Source organism: Primulina tabacum, chromosome 12 (genome assembly GCF_025594145.1).
Source record: "Primulina tabacum isolate GXHZ01 chromosome 12, ASM2559414v2, whole genome shotgun sequence".
Lineage (NCBI taxonomy): Eukaryota > Viridiplantae > Streptophyta > Magnoliopsida > Lamiales > Gesneriaceae > Primulina > Primulina tabacum.
In genome coordinates this window covers 35,967,160-35,985,904 of record NC_134561.1, presented here as the reverse complement: position 1 = coordinate 35,985,904, position 18,745 = coordinate 35,967,160, and the positions used below count along the sequence as shown (strand labels likewise).

General features: G+C 33.4%; 3 protein-coding genes across 3 annotated transcripts; all 3 read left to right on the top strand.

Moving 5' to 3' along the window:
- The first annotated feature begins 4,188 nt into the window (after positions 1-4,188).
- On the top strand, positions 4,189-5,765 carry LOC142521267 (UDP-glycosyltransferase 90A1-like). The gene has a single exon (XM_075624496.1). It carries the CDS (start codon positions 4,249-4,251, stop codon positions 5,641-5,643), a length of 1,395 nt encoding a protein of 464 aa, XP_075480611.1. The 5' UTR covers positions 4,189-4,248; the 3' UTR covers positions 5,644-5,765.
- Positions 5,766-12,684: 6,919 nt separating this feature from the next.
- On the top strand, positions 12,685-14,119 carry LOC142520873 (UDP-glycosyltransferase 90A1-like). The gene has a single exon (XM_075624026.1). It carries the CDS (start codon positions 12,688-12,690, stop codon positions 13,402-13,404), a length of 717 nt encoding a protein of 238 aa, XP_075480141.1. The 5' UTR covers positions 12,685-12,687; the 3' UTR covers positions 13,405-14,119.
- On the top strand, positions 13,484-14,085 carry LOC142520400 (UDP-glycosyltransferase 90A1-like). The gene is made up of 2 exons (XM_075623384.1): positions 13,484-13,514; positions 13,577-14,085. The coding sequence occupies exons 1-2, from the start codon at positions 13,484-13,486 to the stop codon at positions 14,083-14,085; spliced, it is 540 nt and encodes a 179-aa protein (XP_075479499.1).
- Positions 14,120-18,745: the final 4,626 nt, after the last annotated feature.

The window sequence follows — 18,745 nt, the reverse complement described above, 5'->3', positions numbered from 1 at the left end:
TTCTCTCAATTTTTGGATGGCTCAAGGACCATCGAAAAGTTGTTATCCGTTAGCAAAAATTGATAATTCAACTACAAAAAATATTCATCATGGGAAAATGTGTGCGCACCCGCACAGCTGAATTTGCCCTGCAATTCACGAGTGGCTTCGAACACAAATTTTTTTAAGGTTATCTAATATATATATAAAATCATGAATAAGAATCTCAATTGTATATTTGCATATATGTCATTTGACATTTTTAGATTCCGATATTGCCTATTGATCACTGGTATCCTTTGACAACTGTCCGAGAAAGACTACGACCCTCCAACTGTCCCTCCAAGAAATATTTTTATGAGGTCTTACGTATTTCAGACTTTTTTTAGGGGACTGCAATTAACCCTAGAAATGTATTTGAAAGAAATAAACTCGATTGAAAATTTGAATACCTCTAAACTATATAAAATATTTAAATATCAATATTGAATATAACTAAATTTCTAAAATTCTACAAAAGTCTATTTTGGATATCAGAAGACTTCAAAAAAATTTATACAAAAAATTTGATCGAATATCTTTATACTTGTAAACTCTATAGACTCTTTAAAAGCTATTAATTCTCCATATTGAATACAACTAACCCTCTTATCAACAATAAGCGTGATAGTCTATAATTTCAATCTTAAAATGAAAAACTATATAGTAGGTCTATTGTAAGGCCATCTCACATATAACTCACATATAACCGTGAGACAGATCGACTCGATCCATATTTGTTGTGAAAAATAATACTTCATATTTAAAAATACAATTGGGTCATGTCAGAGATCCATATCAAAAAGTTGACCAGTGAGACAATCTCATAGGTGTTTTTGTGAAAATGATATTAACCAATTAAAGAATTAAAGAAAATATAATTGCATCACAGATCTATCCTTGTGGTGCATTTTGATTTGCATAGGAGAGGAGATAATTATATCCAACTAAGCATCAATGGTAACTTTTTAACAAAAATATAATTTTATCACATATCGGTCATAGAAGGGAAAAAATTTTAATTGGAATTAGGATTTAAACCCGGATGTCACAAATGTATTAAACTTTGTCCATCACTAAGATAAATATTATTCTTTAATATTATTTAGGAGGGTCGATTAGTTGACAAAAACTTGTGTGAGACGGTCTCACATGTCGTATTTGTGAGACGAATATCTTATTTGGGTCATCCATGAAAAAGTTTATTTTCTATGCTAAGAATATTACTTTTTATTGTGAATACCATTAGGGTTGACTCGTCTCACATATTAGGATCCGTGAGACGGTCTCATATGAGACCCACTCCAGTTAGTTATACATTCAATTTTGTAGAAATTAATATTTAGCAAAAAAGAAAAAAAAAATTTTATGGGTTCTCCCTATGCTAGATCCGCCATTGATTGAAAAATAATATTCATGATCCACACTTTTATGGTCTGTATTTACAATTTGTGTTGTTGTTGGTTATATTTTCATCTATCTATTGAAAATGTGGAGTTGAAATTATACATAGAATATCAAGATATGTTAATTCAACTCGTGTGGCTCTATGACATTAGATTTACACATAATTATATAATGATGATGATATTAGTTGTATCTAAATTTCAATAATATTTAATTTGATAATGTAACGAAATTATTTTATAAATCATTTATCAAAAATACAAAATATTATTCCATGTAAGATATGTATGCAGAGCCGATACTTCAGTGTAGTAAATTTTCGTTTGCTAGAGGCAGGTTGATCTACTCTGCCTTCAAATTTTTTAAATAATTGATCTTTTTGTCTCTTACAAATTCAATATATAACATAGTTTAAAAGCATCAATTTACTTTTCTATATATTTGGAGTTTTATAAAAAAAAAATTCTTAGTATCCGATAAAATTAAAACTCTCTGGCTTCAAAGTTTTCCGCTTCTTTTGACTATGAGCAACTTGGGCTTGAGCATGCCTATTTAACCGTTTATAAAAAGTCATGCATAATTAAACAATTTTAAAAATGTTAACTTCAAAATACAAAAACTAAATTTATAAATTAAACAAAACTTCACTTTTATCTTTAAATATATGCTATGTATTATATATATCCCGGGACATGCCCCGGTATATAGGTACATATATACACTGGGATAGATAACTCAACCTCAACTCAGATTGTGACTCCTCCAGAAGTACCATCTCCGATCTCCTGATAACCTGGAGTACCTGCCATTGTCCATACACAAAGATAACAACAGCCCCCTTGGGGTGAGCAAACGCTCCGTATGGAACAACCATATATATACAACATGTATCTAAACAATGATATATTATATGCAATGCATGCATGTCGCGGAGATATCAGGTCAAATGCTCGTCTACTGAGCAAGTATCAGAACCAATCGAATCGCTATCAAATCAATGTTCGAGCTGGCATATCAGCCTCAGTTGAGTATAAGGGAATATCCGTATGATCGCGTCGGCAAAGCGCCATCAAATCCCAAATCTCAATCATTAATCAATCATATGAGCCACGAATGACTATGTTTTTAAGAGTAATATAATGTCAAACATAGCATCGTGCTCAAAACCCCAGAATCAAAATCCAATTATATAAAGGTATCCAAGGATCATAGCTCAACGTGCATGTCATGTATCGATGCATGAATAAAATGATGTGTTTTAACAAAATATTTATTTTATACATCGATATACCAATCATGAATGTCATGTATGCCACATCAACTCAACAAATAAGACATATAGACACATATTTTCAGTCAAATCAATCAAGCATATATCATATGACACAGATATATGTCATATGTTACTCGGTCGTAACATACCTTATTTTTCGTTATCTACTCTCGATATCTTTCAATTGAGTGGACCAATATTCTATGTTTCAATCCAATTTATGTGTTAGTACAAACAATTCAATTATCACTCATTTTATTCGTTAATACTTAGCTTCAATAACTCTAAGTTCAACCGTAATTTGTCTATTCATCAAAATTCAAAATAGAGCCATACGAACATAATTGATAACTTATCCAATCCACTATTATTATTTATAAAATATAACCACAATCATTATTTTCCTCTTTTGTTTTTCTACTATAGGAAATCACTTGATTCAAGTTTTGACAACACTTTGTCCTTAATCTTATTTACGCGTGAGCTGTCTTGATCAATCATTCAATTTGCTAAAATAGAATAATTGAAATTGATTGTTGAGTGATTTTCTGTGGTGTTCGTATAATCTTTTCAGGAAAAATGGATATACACGCACATAAAGTAAATACTAAGACATAAGGTTTGCATAATATATATATATATGAAAGAGACAAGGCAATGAAAGCACGTAAAAAAGTTCAAGCAAAGCATCCATTGAATTTCTTAAGTAAAATTATCGTTTTATCCTTAAAATTAAAAGGGCTATTTTTAAATTTAACTTCACTATTTTTAATTAGATGTACTAGTTTAAAATTTCATAAACTATTTCAACTTTAAGTTATAATTGCGATTATATTATGAGTTAATTTGCGATTCATATATGTTGAAAGTTAAATTTTCTTTGGATCTGTCAGAAACCAAAAGATTTAATAGAAATTTGCTAAATATTTATAACGATAATCACTTAAATATTAATTTAATAGAAGTTTTTTCTAATTTGTATTGATTTTATAGCGATAATCACTTAAATATATTATTTGAAAAACGATTATTGTTATCTAAGTTTAGAAACAAAAATAAAACTCATATGAAGTGTCATACATGTCAATTTTGTAAGATAAATACTCGACTCGAAACGATTGATGACAATTTATTACTATTTATTAATTTTTAACTGTATATATGGATCGAGTCGATCCATATCACAGATATAGATCTTCGAAATCGTCTTACGAAAAATCTACTCAAGAAACTGATGTTTAATTTATATAAAGTGAGTACAATGATGTATGAAATAGGAAAAATTGCAGTTGTTGTTGTGCTTAACAAATTAGATCATATACTTGAGGTTGTTTTTTTTATTTTTAAAAAAATAATTAAATATTTTTTACATATAAATTATTTTTTAATAATGTAATTTAATAAACACGTGTAATATATAATATTTATTTATTTATTTTGTGCCGCCATATTTATATAGTCAATAAACCGTCGGAGCAGGGAACCGAGGGCGGCGTTATTCTATAAGATGGGCTATCCTCCATTTCATAAACTACGACTAAGAAAAATCAATGGGTTCGATTTCCTGCCCGCACTTTGCCATCTTCCCTTTCTTGTCCCAAGGCCACACCATCCCTCTCCTGTACCTCTCCCGCCTCCTACGGCGGCGCTCCGTCGTTGTCACTCTCTTCACCACAGCCGGGAACTCCCCGCGCATCCGCACATCCCTCCAAGACATCGACGTTTCCATTGTCGAACTCCCTTTCCCGCAGAACATAGAAGGTGTTCCTCCAGGTGTTGAAAACACTGATAAATTGTCATACGGGTCCTCCTTTCTCCCTTTCGCGAGAGCAACAGAACAGATGCAGGAGAGCTTCGAGAAAGCCCTGGAAACCCTCCAGCCTCCTGCTTCATGCGTCGTCTCCGATTCATTTCTCTGGTGGACTCTGAAATCTGCACAGAAAATCGGGGTGCCGAGGCTGGGTTTCTTCGGGATGGGAAACTTTTCAGCCACCATGTACCAAATATTGGGGAGATACAGCCCACATGCGGGTACAGATTCAGTTGATGAACCCTTTTCGATGGCTTATTTTCCTGAGATAAAGTTGACAAGGAATGATTTTGAGCCACCGTTTGGTGATATTAATCCATCGGGGCCTTTTGTAGATTTTATGATAGACAACGGAATCGCTCTGGCGATGAGTAATGGTTTGATCGTGAACAGCTTTTACGAGCTGGAATCCTGTTATGCTGATTACTGGAGCAAGAACGTCGGGCCGAAATCTTGGAATATCGGGCCACTCTGCTTGGCGACGGCGCCGCCGGAGAATAATATATCGAAGAACTCGAGTTACCTGCGGTGGCTGGATGAAAAATTGGAAAAGGGAGAACCCGTTATGTATGTTTCATTCGGTACACAAGCCGAAATATCAACTGAACAGTTTCTTGAAATTGCAGAAGGCTTGGAGAAATCGGAGGTAAGTTTTTTGTGGGCTTTGAGATCAAAAGGGTTGGATTTTCCACCAGAGTTTGAATCAAGGGTAAAAGGTAGAGGATTGGTAGCAAAAGAATGGGTGGATCAATCGAAAATCCTTCAACATGACGGGGTAAAAGGGTTTCTGAGTCACTGTGGGTGGAATTCTGTGATGGAAAGCATCTCCGCCGGAGTGCCGATACTGGCCATGCCATTTATGGCAGAACAGCATCTCAATGCAAGGTTTGTGGCGGAGGAAATAGGGGTGGGACTGAGGATTTTGTCACGGGGTGGGTCGGTGAGGGGTTTCGTGGTGGCAGAGGAGATGGAGATGAAGGTGAGGGAGCTAATGGGCGGCGGGAAGGTGGCGGAGGAGGTGAGTAAGAGGGTGGCGGAATGGGGAGGAGCCGCGCATGACGCCATGAAAGAAGGCGGTTCTTCATGGCTCACGTTGGATTTACTGATTGAGGGCGTGATGGGAAAAATCAACTGATTAATCAATATCCCATTGATATTTTTGTAATTTAAATAAATAAATTTTTTTTTATGATTTGTTTATATATATTGTTATTCTCCATATTTATTTTCTCAATAACTCTCCTAAGGTTTAACTTTTCAAATAACTAAAAAATGTTATAAAAATCATTCCAATGTGATAAATGTTCGATTAACCATAATGTTGACAAGGAATGATTTTTATATAATCTTTTTATAATTTTTCGTATTATTTACTTTCAATGTGATAAATGTTCAGTCAACGATAGATGGATTTAGACCGCGTGCCCACACACTTTAATAATGTTCCAAAGTTTATTAAATGTGAACCTAGACTATTTCAAATCTTTAATAACAAATACAATTGTTTGTTTGATTAGCATGTCTTTTTCAGGAGGTCTCGCAGTTAAAGATTCGTTAGATGAGTCAATATTGTATACTCATTGCTTATATTTACAATAATAAATAATATTTTTGACGTAAAAAGCAATATTATTTCATAGGATGAACCAAATAAGACATCAGTTTCCACAGAAATTTTTGTGTGTTTGGATATAGCAACCAGACATTAATTTTAAATCTCAGCTAGTTATTTTTTTTAAATCATTATGATAGATTTTATCTCTCAACATGAAACCACTCTTTCATATCATCGTAAAATTTAAATTCTCCAATCCAAACACAATCGGAGTGTTCATCTAATGATGTGGTGTCACGCCCCGAGACCGAGATTAGTCGACACGGCGTTATTCAACAATCACATAATTTCTAAACAAGTCTCGTAGTACAGTATAAACCAAAATCAATTTATATCATAAATACCATAAAATAGAATCGTATTTATAATAGTAACTCCGAAAACGATAAAAATATGATGAAGCGTTTATAACTTGAATTAAAAGCTCAAAAGAACATATTCTTAATTAAAATTTTCATGCGTCCACTATCAGCCGCAAAACTGGTGTTCGATTATTCTTCTCTATTTCTTCTTCTGATTTATTTAGGGAGGGTAGAGTAATGGGTGAGTGATATGGTCTTCACTCAGCAAGTAGGGGCCGTTCTAGCACAACATAACAAAATGCATAAATATTCGAAACACAAACCATGCATCTACTTTCTATGATTTACTAATATCAATCCCTAATTTTTACTCATCTAGGGGGCGAGGCCATATAGCGGTTACATCCCCAGCGCGTAAGGGTCATACCATGGTTGGGATTTTCACTCATATCCAGTTGAATCCTCACATTGCCAACAGATACATCATGCGACAATCGTAACCAGAAGAGGGTAGAAAAAAAATTTGCATTCGCCCGAATTTTTGAAAACGAAAATCCATATAACCGAAATTAAATCTTTAAAAGAAGCCCACTTACCTTATACTGGAAGAAAACATGATGAATTCGCAAACCATAGAAGTGTCATGCAACCGACACTTCGAAAACACAGCAACATCATCGATCGAAAAATCAGCCATCTTGAAAATTCATTGCGCCTTATTGAACCGTTGGATCAGGCTTAAAATTTCATAGTACGTTCAAAAGTATACGTCAAATAAATTATGAACGGTGGAGATAGGATTTGGAAGTCGTTTTAACCTTCTTATGGACGAAAAATCGTAAGTATGCTATTCTCGCGTAGAATATGAGCAATTTTCGTGCGAAGACTATAAACGAACAATAATCGTTGGATTTTGCTGATATTTGGATATGTTATTCAAAACATATTGAGGCATATTTTGAACGGTGGAGATCCAATTTCGAATACCAGAGAGAGACAAACGAATTTATGAACTTGGACAGAATTTTGATGACTCGTGCACAATTTTTGGAGAGGAATTTCGAAAATATAAGAGCAAAACTCGAAAATTTGATGTGTAAATGATGTGTAAATTCTGAATGGGAGCTTCTCTTATTTATAGGGAGGTGGCTGCTATCTTGATCGTGTATTATTCTCGCGTTTGAACTTTTGAATCAAACTTTAAATTTAGGATAATTATCATTTTTTTTCCGTGATCCTGGATAATATTTCTAAATCTAATATAAATCCTTTAGATATTTCGAAATTTAGGGATCATATTATCTTCTTCTTAATCTTTATCTAGGTATATCACATCTTAGATCTTTATTGGTAAACAATATTTCCTTAGTAAAAAATATTTAGTTTCAATGTTATAAATGTTCAGTCAACCATAGATGGATTTAGACTTCGAGTGCCCACATACACTTTAATAATGTTCCAAAGTTTATTAAATGTGAAGGTAGAGGATTCAAATCTTTAATAACAAATACAATTGTTTGTTTGATTAGTATGTCTTTTATAGGAGGTCTCATAGTTAAAGATCCATTAGATGAGTCAACATTGTATACTCGTTTATATTTACAATAATAAGTAATATTTTTGACGTAAAAAATAATATTTTTTCATGGGATGAACCAAATAAGACATCAGTCTCACAGAAGTTTTGTGTGTTTGGATATTGCCATCAGACATTAATTTTAAATCTCAGCTAGTTATTTTTTAAGTCATTATGATATATTTTATCTCTCAACATGAAATCACTCTTTCACATCATCGCAAAATTTGAATTCACCGATCCAAACACAATCGGAGTTTTCATCTAATGATGTGGTATGCATCATATCTGGTTTTTCACAATACATTGTGTAGTATATTCAACATATATGGAACTATCATTGTTTGCACAACGTTTGCGGCACTGCGTTGTCTACTGAGCTCGTTGACTATTGACTGAGTTTATTATTATAAGACAAAATAGCATTTAATTAAATATATGTTTAATAAATTTTAGTCCCTAATCATATAGTATCTTTGAATCGAGTGAAATTTAATATAAAACTAAATTATTTATTTAATACAAATATATTATTTTATTATAACAAGATAAGTATCTACATAAAAAATTATAAATATATAATGGATGAGCTTTAATTAATCACAAAAAATTTTGTGAAACGGTTTCATAAGTCAATTTCGTGAGATTGATCTTTTATTTAAGTTATTCATGAAAAAATATTAATTTTTATACCGAAACTTTTTTTTTTGTAAATAAGGGTATAGTTGACTCATCTCGCGAATAAAGATCGATGAAACCGTCTCACAAAAGATATATTAGTGTGATCAACACGTTTATTTTGCATTATTTTAATTTTAAAATTCATTTTATCAAGGAATAATAAATTATAAGTATATATATAATATATCAACAATTAAGCAAGTACATTAAAATCAATTCACCTCATAATGTTTTTTAATAATAAATAAATAAATACACTTTTATTTTTTTAATTAAAGTTTGTTGTTTTTATGTCGAACAATTCTCAAATTTATCTCTGAAGAATTTTAAAAAGCAAAGAAAAGAAACATTAGAGACACGAGATTTATTGCGTGGCTAAAAATTTGACGATCCTCGTGTATGTTATACTTCGTATTATTTTAATAAAAATACCATTTCTATATATATATATATAAATGTTGGAAAATATAATATTATATAAAAAAAATTATTTTTATTTAATATGATATAGAGTAGTGAAAACTAAATATTTGAAAGTAACACGGTTACACGACTCAAAATCATAACCGAAATTAAATTAAACGATATAATCTACGTAGACAATTAAATATAGTTTATATTTTCAAAATACATCAAAATCAAATTTGTATATTAAACTAAGAAATTGAAAAAACTTCATATTAATTATGCATTTAATTTATATTTATCTTCAAATATTTAATATGGTATGTCAAACATTAATGTTGATAAATATTTATTTTTAAAACAAATTTTTTGACGACAACTTTCCAAATATGACAAAAAAATTTTGATGACAATCAAAATCGAATATGCATTAATTACTTGTTTCATGCAGGAACATTTTCTCCAAGAACCAAGCTACGTTGTGCACTACAACAAAAATGATTTTTCGCGGTACGACAGCAACAACGCACAATAAAATAACGTTGTTAATGTTATTATTTACTGTGCTCCAATTCTCGTGGGCTCTTAATATTATTATTGTTTATACAAACGACAGTATGCAAAAAACAAAACACATTGTAAATAGGCATTGCAACAGCGAACGTGAACTCTGCTCGCAGTCAATGGTCTTACATTAAAATTGTTTATTCTTCTTGTTATAACTTTGTTGCCATCAACAAATCTCGAGCACTATCATAGGATAGAAGGCTTCTAGCTCGGGAATCGAACACCAACTCTGCCCCATTGTTTGATACAACAATTGTCCCTATTGGGTAGAATAATCGAAACGTATTGTTTGTGCTGCTATAATCAGCTATAGTTTTCGGCAAAGCGAAAGCATCCGATCATAGAATTGGTATCAGAGCTTTGAGTTAGTAGATCCAAGATTGAAACGTCCACTACTTTTAAATTTTAAAATGCTACTAATTTTTTTTAATAAAATTCGAAACTTGCATACTAAAATAACTCAACAATTCGAACATCTAGAAATTTATTTAATATTTAAAAAATTTAAGTGCATAAAATCCATAAATCGTCAATTAACAAAAATCATACGCCAATCTTTAACATGATCAAAACAAAACTTCAAAATAAAACATAATTAAATCTCTAAATAAATCATTCTCAAAATCATTATTTCAAAATTTTAACTATCAAGCTAATGCAGAAATAAGTATCCATCGAGGGTGTACTGGCGGACTCGATCCACTCAAGCGTCAGTGCCTCCCTCAATAACATCCTCATCTGCAACCATCCAAACCTAGTGAGTCTAATGACTCATCACGTTCTAACCATGAGTAACAAATAATATATATACATGCACATGCACGAAAATCATATTTTTATTCAAAATAAGCTTGTAATCATAAATCATTTAATCGTAAAGCTTTCCATCATCATATATCATTTTTGGGTGAAGTTCGATCCTTGAAAATGATTAGCTGTAATCGTATCATGTGGTCGACTGATCAGTCTTAGCTCACCATTGCGCATGGGACGAGCACTAGGCACCGTCGTAAATGGATATACAATCGTCGGGCTCCATCTGGGGTCTTCTCCCGTAAACGGGCTCCCTCACGATATTCCAAACCATATCATATCATATCATGTTTGTCACAGTTAATTCACATCCTTCAAAATATTTTCCATTCATTTTGTATTCATAAAATATTGTGTCATTTCCAAATTCGTAAAATAACATTTTAACAAGAAAAATCATACAGCTTTAGCATAAATCATAAAATTTCATATTTTCATCATAAATGTTTTAAAATATCATTTAGCATGTATTATGATTCTTCGGGACACTGCCAAGCCTTTCGTACTATGCGGGACGAAAATGACCATTTTTTTACCTTTGGACTTTAGATTATCGATTTTGACGTTTTCTTACTTTTATCGACTCGAGCCTATCCAAACCATCATATAAGCTTAAAATTGACTTCTAATATTTTTCTTAAACGTAAACCCGAGCCTTTCGGTTTATTGACTTATTAACTAAACCGTGAAGTGTTTATTCCCGAATAAATTCAAAACTTAATATTTTCTTCCCAAATTTCAAATTTAAGCTTTTCATACCTAAAATACCCTCATGAACCATGAATCGACCCCCGTTGACCATGGTTCGACCCCTACCTTCTTCCTAGCCATGTTAGAGCCCTAAACCTTAAACCAAGCCACGAATTCCTCTAAACCTGAGCCACCCTCGAGCCATCATGGACCCACCCTGCCTAGACCCTCCTGAACTCCACCTGAACTGACCTGGACCAGCACACCAGCCCCAGCCTACGCGAAGCACCCCCTGCGCATGAACCCCTAGTATCGCGGCCCTTCCTTGTGCATGGCTGGACTCCTCCTAGCCTCTAGACATAGCCTCCACACACCTAGACATCCATGAACCACCCTCTTCGACCCTTCCTGATCGCGCCTAGACCCCCGCAGCCAGTCTGGACAAGCCGCGCATCTCTTCTCCCACAACTTGCAGTTTTGCCTTCCATCTGCACGCAGCAGTGTACAACCACTCTAGGACTCTTCCTAGCCCGTCAACACAGCCTTCACCGAGCCCTGACCAGCCCTGGCCGAGCCCTGGTGCACCACCCCTCATAGCCAAGCCCTTGGACCCCATGCAAAACCCTTGTCTTATATCACTAAATTAATTAATTTTTCATTTTGAAAAATTGATAAATCTGTATACTTAAAATATTAACAGAATAACGAATATATATATACAATTTTTTTTTTGAAAATTTGATAAATCTATATATTAAAATATTAATAGAATAACGAATATATTTTTCTGTTATTTTTAAATATACAGATTTATCAATTATATATATATTAACAGAATAACGAATATATGAACCAAAAACTTGTAATTTGGCACACAATATATTAACATTTTTCATATTATCTGCACACATTAGACTGAATTTTCCACAAATGATACGAGTGGAGATTTTACGTGAAATTCTGAGAACTTTTTATAGGAAATTTAGAAAATAGACTGAAAGTTAAATTTTCTTTGTAATTCCTAATATTTTTATAACGATATATGAATACTTAAATCTGTTATTAATTAATTTGAAAAATGTTTCAAATTAATTATTGTTATCTAAAATAGAAATAAAAACATTAAAACAAAAGATAGTTTACCAAAAATGAAACGATTACAAAGGACTCACTCAATCTATTTGTCTATAGCAAAAACTTGTGTGAGACGGTCTCACGGGTCGTATTTTGTGAGACGAATATTTTATTTGGGTCATCCATGAAAATTTTTACTTTTTATACTAAGAGTATTACTTTTTATTATGAATATCGGTAGGATTGACTCGTCTCACAGATAAAGATTCGTGATACCGTCTCACAAAATACCTACTATTTGTTTATAGAATCTGCTTAAAGTGTGATTTTGTTAATGAAATCCAAAAAAAATCCAAAAAACTTTATATAATCAATAACCCGCCGGGGGAGGGAACTATCCCCTATAAGAAGATGGCTATATTCCTCCATTTCATAAACTACGACAAAGAAAAATCAATGGGTTCCATTTCCTGCCCGCACTTTGCCATCTTCCCTTTCCTGTCCCCAGGCCACACCATCCCTCTCCTGTACCTCTCCCGCCTCCTACGGCGGCGCTCCGTCGTTGTCACCCTCTTCACCACCGCCGGGAACTCCCCGCGCATCCGCGCCTCCCTCCAAGACGTTGACGTTTCCATTGTCGAACTCCCTTTCCCGCAGAACATAGAAGGTGTTCCTCCAGGTGTTGAAAACACTGATAAATTGTCCTTCGAGTCTTCCTTTCTCCCTTTCACGAGAGCAACAGAACAGATGCAGGAGAGCTTCGAGAAAGCCCTGGAAACTCTCCAGCCTCCTGCTTCGTGCGTCGTCTCCGATTCGTTTCTCTGGTGGACTCTGAAATCTGCGCAGAAAATCGGGGTGCCGAGGCTGGATTTCTTCGGGACGGGGAACTTTTCAACCACCATGTACCAAATATTGGGGAGATTCAGCCCACATGCGGGTGCAGATTCAGTTGATGAACCCTTTTCGATGACTGATTTTCCTGAGATACAGTTGACAAGGAATGATTTTCAGCCACCGTTTGGTGATATTAATCCCTCGGGGCCTTCTGTAGAATTCATGATGGATAGTATGATCGCTCTGGGGATGAGCAATGGTTTGATTGTGAACAGCTTTTACGAGCTGGAATCCCGTTATACGGATTACTGGAACAAGAACCTCGGGCCGAAAGCTTAGAATATCGGGCCTCTCTGCTTGGCAGCAGGGCCGCCGGAGAATAATATATCGAAGAACTCGAGTTACCTGCGGTGGCTGGATGAAAAATTGGATAAGGGAGAACCCGTTTTGTATGTTTCGTTCGGTACACAAGCCGAAATATCACGTGAACAGTGTCTTGAAATTGCAGAAGGTTTGGAGAAATCGGAGGTCAGTTTCTTGTGGGCTTTGAGATTAAAAGGGTTGGATTTTCTACCAGAGTTTGAATCAAGGGTGAAGGGTAAAGGATTGATAGCAAAAGAATGGGTTGATCAATCGAAAATCCTTCAACATGACGGGGTAAAAGGGTTTCTGAGTCACTGTGGATGGAATTCGGTGACGGAGAGCATCTCCGCCGGAGTGCCGATACTGGCCATGCCATTTATGGCAGAACAGTATCTCAATGCAAGGTTTGTGGCGGAGGAAATAGGGGTGGGACTGAGGATCTTGTCACGGGGTGGGTCGGTGAGGGGTTACGTGGCGGCGGAGGAGGTGGAGATGAAGGCAAGGGAGCTTATGGGAGGCGGGAAGGTGGCGGAGGAGGTGAGTAAGAGGGTGGCGGAATGGGGAGGAGCCGCGCATGACGCCATGAAAGAAGGCGGTTCTTCATGGCTCACGTTGGATTTACTGATTGAGGACGTGATGGAAAAATCTACTGATTAAAAGTCAATATCCTATTGATATTTTTATAATTTAAATAAATAAATCCCTGTTTTATTTTACAAATCCCTGTGTTTTTAGTGATGTATTTATATATGGAATTTGTGAACCTGTGGTGCCAAACTCAGCTTTTAGGGTTTTTTTTTTTAAAAAAAATTGAATATAAAAATCAAAATGTGTACAAAATCAAATTCTTCCATTTCAAGTGTGGATTTGGTTACTTAAAAAAAAAGTATAAATGAACCAAACCGCTTGATAAAAAGCTCGTTTAAAATCCACTACAAGAAAAAAATGTTGTTAAAGTCATTGTTGTTAAATGGTGCGCTCAAAGACGACGGTGAAAAATCGTTGTCGTAGGTCTTGTAAAACCGTTGTTAAAGATACTGTAGGTTAAAAGGGTGCGCTCAAAGACAACGGTGAAAAACCGTTGTCGTAGACGTCTAAAGACGACGGTGAAAAACCGTTGTCGTAGCATTGAAAAATCGTTGTAAAACAAAATTTTGCAACGATTTTTGTTATGATTTCCGTCGCTATTGTTTTTCGTAAAATAAAAAAAATTACGGTCATAATTTTATAAACCTAACAAAAAAAACTAACAATCTTACTAAATTAATATATTTATAATCTTTAACTTAAAATTGAAGTTTAAGGAAAATCGTGGAAGAAAAAAAAAATTGAAAAGTGAAACTTACTAGGAAATGACTTAGGTGTGTGAAGAAAATGACTAAAGACACGGATATTTATAGACAGTGTGCGACGGTATTTGAGTAAACCGTCGCTAGTAGCGACGGTTTATGTATACACCGTCGCTATGAGCGACTACTGTAATGGAACCGTCTCTATTTGCGTCGGTTACCTACACCGTCGCTATGAGCGACGGTGTTTTAAACAACCGTCGCACACATTAACTTAGCGACGGTTGTTTCGTCGCTAATTTTAAACGACAAGACTTTAAAAATGCGAAGGTTTTACTAACCATCGCTAAATTAAATCGACGACGGTGTGCTAAAAACCGTCGCTAATTTTAGCGACGAACAGGTGAGAATTGTCGCTAAAGTTAGCGACGGGTTTTTAAAACCGTCGCTAAATTTAAATTAGCGACGGTAATTTATAAAACCGTCGCTAAATATTAACCGATTTTAAAAAAAAAATTAGAAACTACGACAACGTTTTTTCAAAAACCGTTGTCTTTTAACCAAATAAAACACTAAGAAACGACAACGTTTTAAAAAACCGTTGTCGTAGTTAAAAAACCATCCGAAAGACAACGGTTTACACAAACCGTTGTCTTTGACCCTTGACAGAATCTTATATTGTAGCCCAAAAAAACCATCCAAAAGACAACGGTTTTTAAAAATCGTTGTTGTAGTGTAAAAAAAAACCGCTCATAGACAACGGTTGATAAAACCGTTGTTGTAGCCCAAAAAAAAAAGCTCTTAGACAACAGTTTTTAAAAACCGTTGTTGTAACCCAAAAAAAAACGCTCATAGACAACGATTTTTAAAAAACTGTTGTCGTAGACACATCAAAGACAACGGTTTTTAAAAAATCGTTGTCTATAAGCGGGGTTTTTTAGGCTACGACAACGATTTTTGTTAAAACCGTTGTTAAAAGAAAAAAGACAACGGTTTTAATAAAAACCGTTGTTCCTATGAGTGTTGTTGATTGAAATTTTTCTTGTAGTGATCGTTTATTATCTTATCGAGTCAAGCTCGAGATCGAACTCAACAATTTTAATGAGTCAAACTCGAGTTTAAGGATTTTTTTTATTCGTAAAGCTCGCGAGCTCGATTAGTTTGTTGGGCCTTGAGTGTACAATAATAACTTGCATTGTCTCATATCGAAATATGAGTATAAGGAAAGTAATTGTTAAACTATAAAATGATAAGCATACCCCTTAATTGTTAGACTATAAAATGAGAAGCATACCCCTTAAATTCCTATATCTTAGTTGATCTTTTGGTTAAAAATCTTCAACGAGCTCGAAAATTATCCGTTTAACGAGCTCGAAAACGAGCCTTCTTAACGAGTCGGACTAGAGCCAGACTCGATAAACATGATAAACAATCTATTAACGAGCCGAACTCGAGTTATTCACGACCCTAATAATTTTAAAACGAGTCGAGCTCGAACCTCATGATAAGATCTCGAATTGAGCTGAGCGGGTTCGAGCCTATATATACTTTAAATGAGCCGAGCTTGAATCTGATACTGTTTATCTCAGCTCATTTACATCACTGCCTTCTCTATAAATTTGTCATATACATGTTCAAGGACTTCAAGAAATATTAAACGAGTTACCCTCCAAAAATGTTTCAAATATTTATTTTCGATTTATCATGTAGTTTTCTCCATCATATATATGACTCCTCTCAGCTTCCTATGATGGATATTATTGAGAGAGAATAATGATCATGTTTAACCTTATAAAAAAATACTTATTCAATTCTCTGCATTTTTTGATGGCTCAAGGACCATCGAAAAGTTGTTATCCGTTAGAAAAAGTTAGTAATACAACTACAAAAAATATTCATCATGGGAAAAAGTAAGCGAACCCGCACAGCTGAATTCGCCATGCAATTCACTAGTGGCTTCGAACACAATATTTTTTTAAGGTTATCTAATATCTATATAAAATCATGAATAAGAATCTCAATTGTGTATTTACATATATGTCGTTTGACATTTTTAGATTCCGATATTGCCTATTGATCACTGGTATTCTATCCTTTGGTGTTTCGGAAAGTTTTGATTCATCAATTAATTGTTATTATTATTATTATTATTATTATTATTATCATAAATTCATTGAAAGAGATGATAAACATTTGAGTATACAGTTGATTAATCGCATGTGGACGAGAGTCGAAGGGGTGTGCATGCTTTATTATTTATATGGTGCATGCATTCATTAATGTCTTCCATTTATTATTTATATTTATATTATATAGTGTATGCATCTACCATTTCATTGTCTTCCTTTCTATTATATATATATATATATATATATATATATATATATTGTTGATTGTCTAATGGGACTGTTTAGGTTACATTTTATGGTTTCTTCTGGAGGTGCAATGGCAATCATTACAAGAATCCGTCTCACAAAATATGACCCGTAAAACCGTCTCATTGTCCAACTCATTGTTAGTGTCCTCTAATTTATCAGATTTTGATCTGATTATATAATTTTTTATTTTTTTTTTACTTTAGTCATCTTTCGAAAAAAAAATTGACATAATGCTAAATATATCGATATTTTTTCAATATCACAACAATATTTTAAATTGTATATCATTGTTCCAACAAAATAAAACTAAAAACAAACTTGCAAAAGTAATATTTGACTTTAATGAGTAAAATAACAATAACATAAAACATAATAATTTGTCGAAGGAATTCCCGATTTGTTATGTACACATATCACGTTTGTTGGTCATCGTTGGTCGTTTGTATATACGAACATGTGTATACTAGGGGCATGATTACCTTTCTAGGGGAATAAAAAAAATTAGAATGTTGGTATATATATATATATATATATATATATATTGTGATTGTCTAATGGGACTGTTTAGGTTACATTTTATGGTTTCTTCTGGAGGTGCAGTGGCAATCATTACAAGAAAAAACCCATTCAACAACGCACCAACGACAACGATTTTTGTGAAACCGTTGTCTATTAGCGTGATTTTTTTGGATAATCGACATGGGTTTTAGAAAACTGTTGTGGATTAGCGTGTTTTTTAGACAAACAACAACGGTTTTTGTAAATTGTTGTTATATTTAGCGACGATCTCTTATGAAACGATCTCACGAATCTTTATCTGTGAGACGGGTCAATCCTACCGATATTTACAATAAAAAGTAATATTCTTAGTATAAAAAGTAATATTTTTTCATTGATGACCCAAATAAGATATCAGTCTCACAAAATACGACTCGTGAGACCGTCTCACACAAGTTTTTACTTCAACAAGCACATTATTGATATTCTTTTCTCCAAAATATTTTTTCATCAACTGCTCAAATAATGTCTGCTTGATTATCATATTTTCCTTTATAAAAATATGACTTATCAAAACAGAGTTACAATCTGACAGCCTCTATTTATTAGATTTTGTGTTACGACAATAGAGAAATTTTGGTCTTGAGAATTTATATTACCTAAAAAACAATTAGATATTTAACATTTTTATCATAAAAAAAATTGTCTCGAATAAACTATAAAAATTCAATTACTAATAGTAATTTTATGACATCAAATGTAACATAAATGTCATTTATGCTTTAAAAAATAAATTAAATAATTTACAGCTATATTAAAAATAAATATGCATGAATTTTATGCAGTAAATAATCAAATAATTAATATATCCTCACCATGATTATAAACAAAACTCATACTTGAATTATAATATGTTTTTTCTATGATACAAATGATATTATCTTAAGAAATCATGGTTACAAAAAAAAAGTAAGAAAACATACAACTTAATTTAACAATGGTTATCATTGAAAGGAAAAAAAATACATTCATTCAACAATGATTCAGAATTACATAAAAGCTTTGGATTTTCATATTTATCATCTAACGTGCTTACGCCCAAAAATGAGTCAACGAGAAATTGATTATTAATCTCCTCATCACTAAGATACT

Bases quoted from the DNA above. Each gene is read 5' to 3' on its own strand.
- LOC142521267 (XM_075624496.1), top strand. From the start codon at position 4,249: ATGGGTTCGATTTCCTGCCCGCACTTTGCCATCTTCCCTTTCTTGTCC.
- LOC142520873 (XM_075624026.1), top strand. From the start codon at position 12,688: ATGGGTTCCATTTCCTGCCCGCACTTTGCCATCTTCCCTTTCCTGTCC.
- LOC142520400 (XM_075623384.1), top strand. From the start codon at position 13,484: ATGAAAAATTGGATAAGGGAGAACCCGTTTT. The intron at 13,515-13,576 runs GTATGTTTCGTT...AAATTGCAGAAG, and splicing joins GATAAGGGAGAACCCGTTTT to GTTTGGAGAAATCGGAGGTC.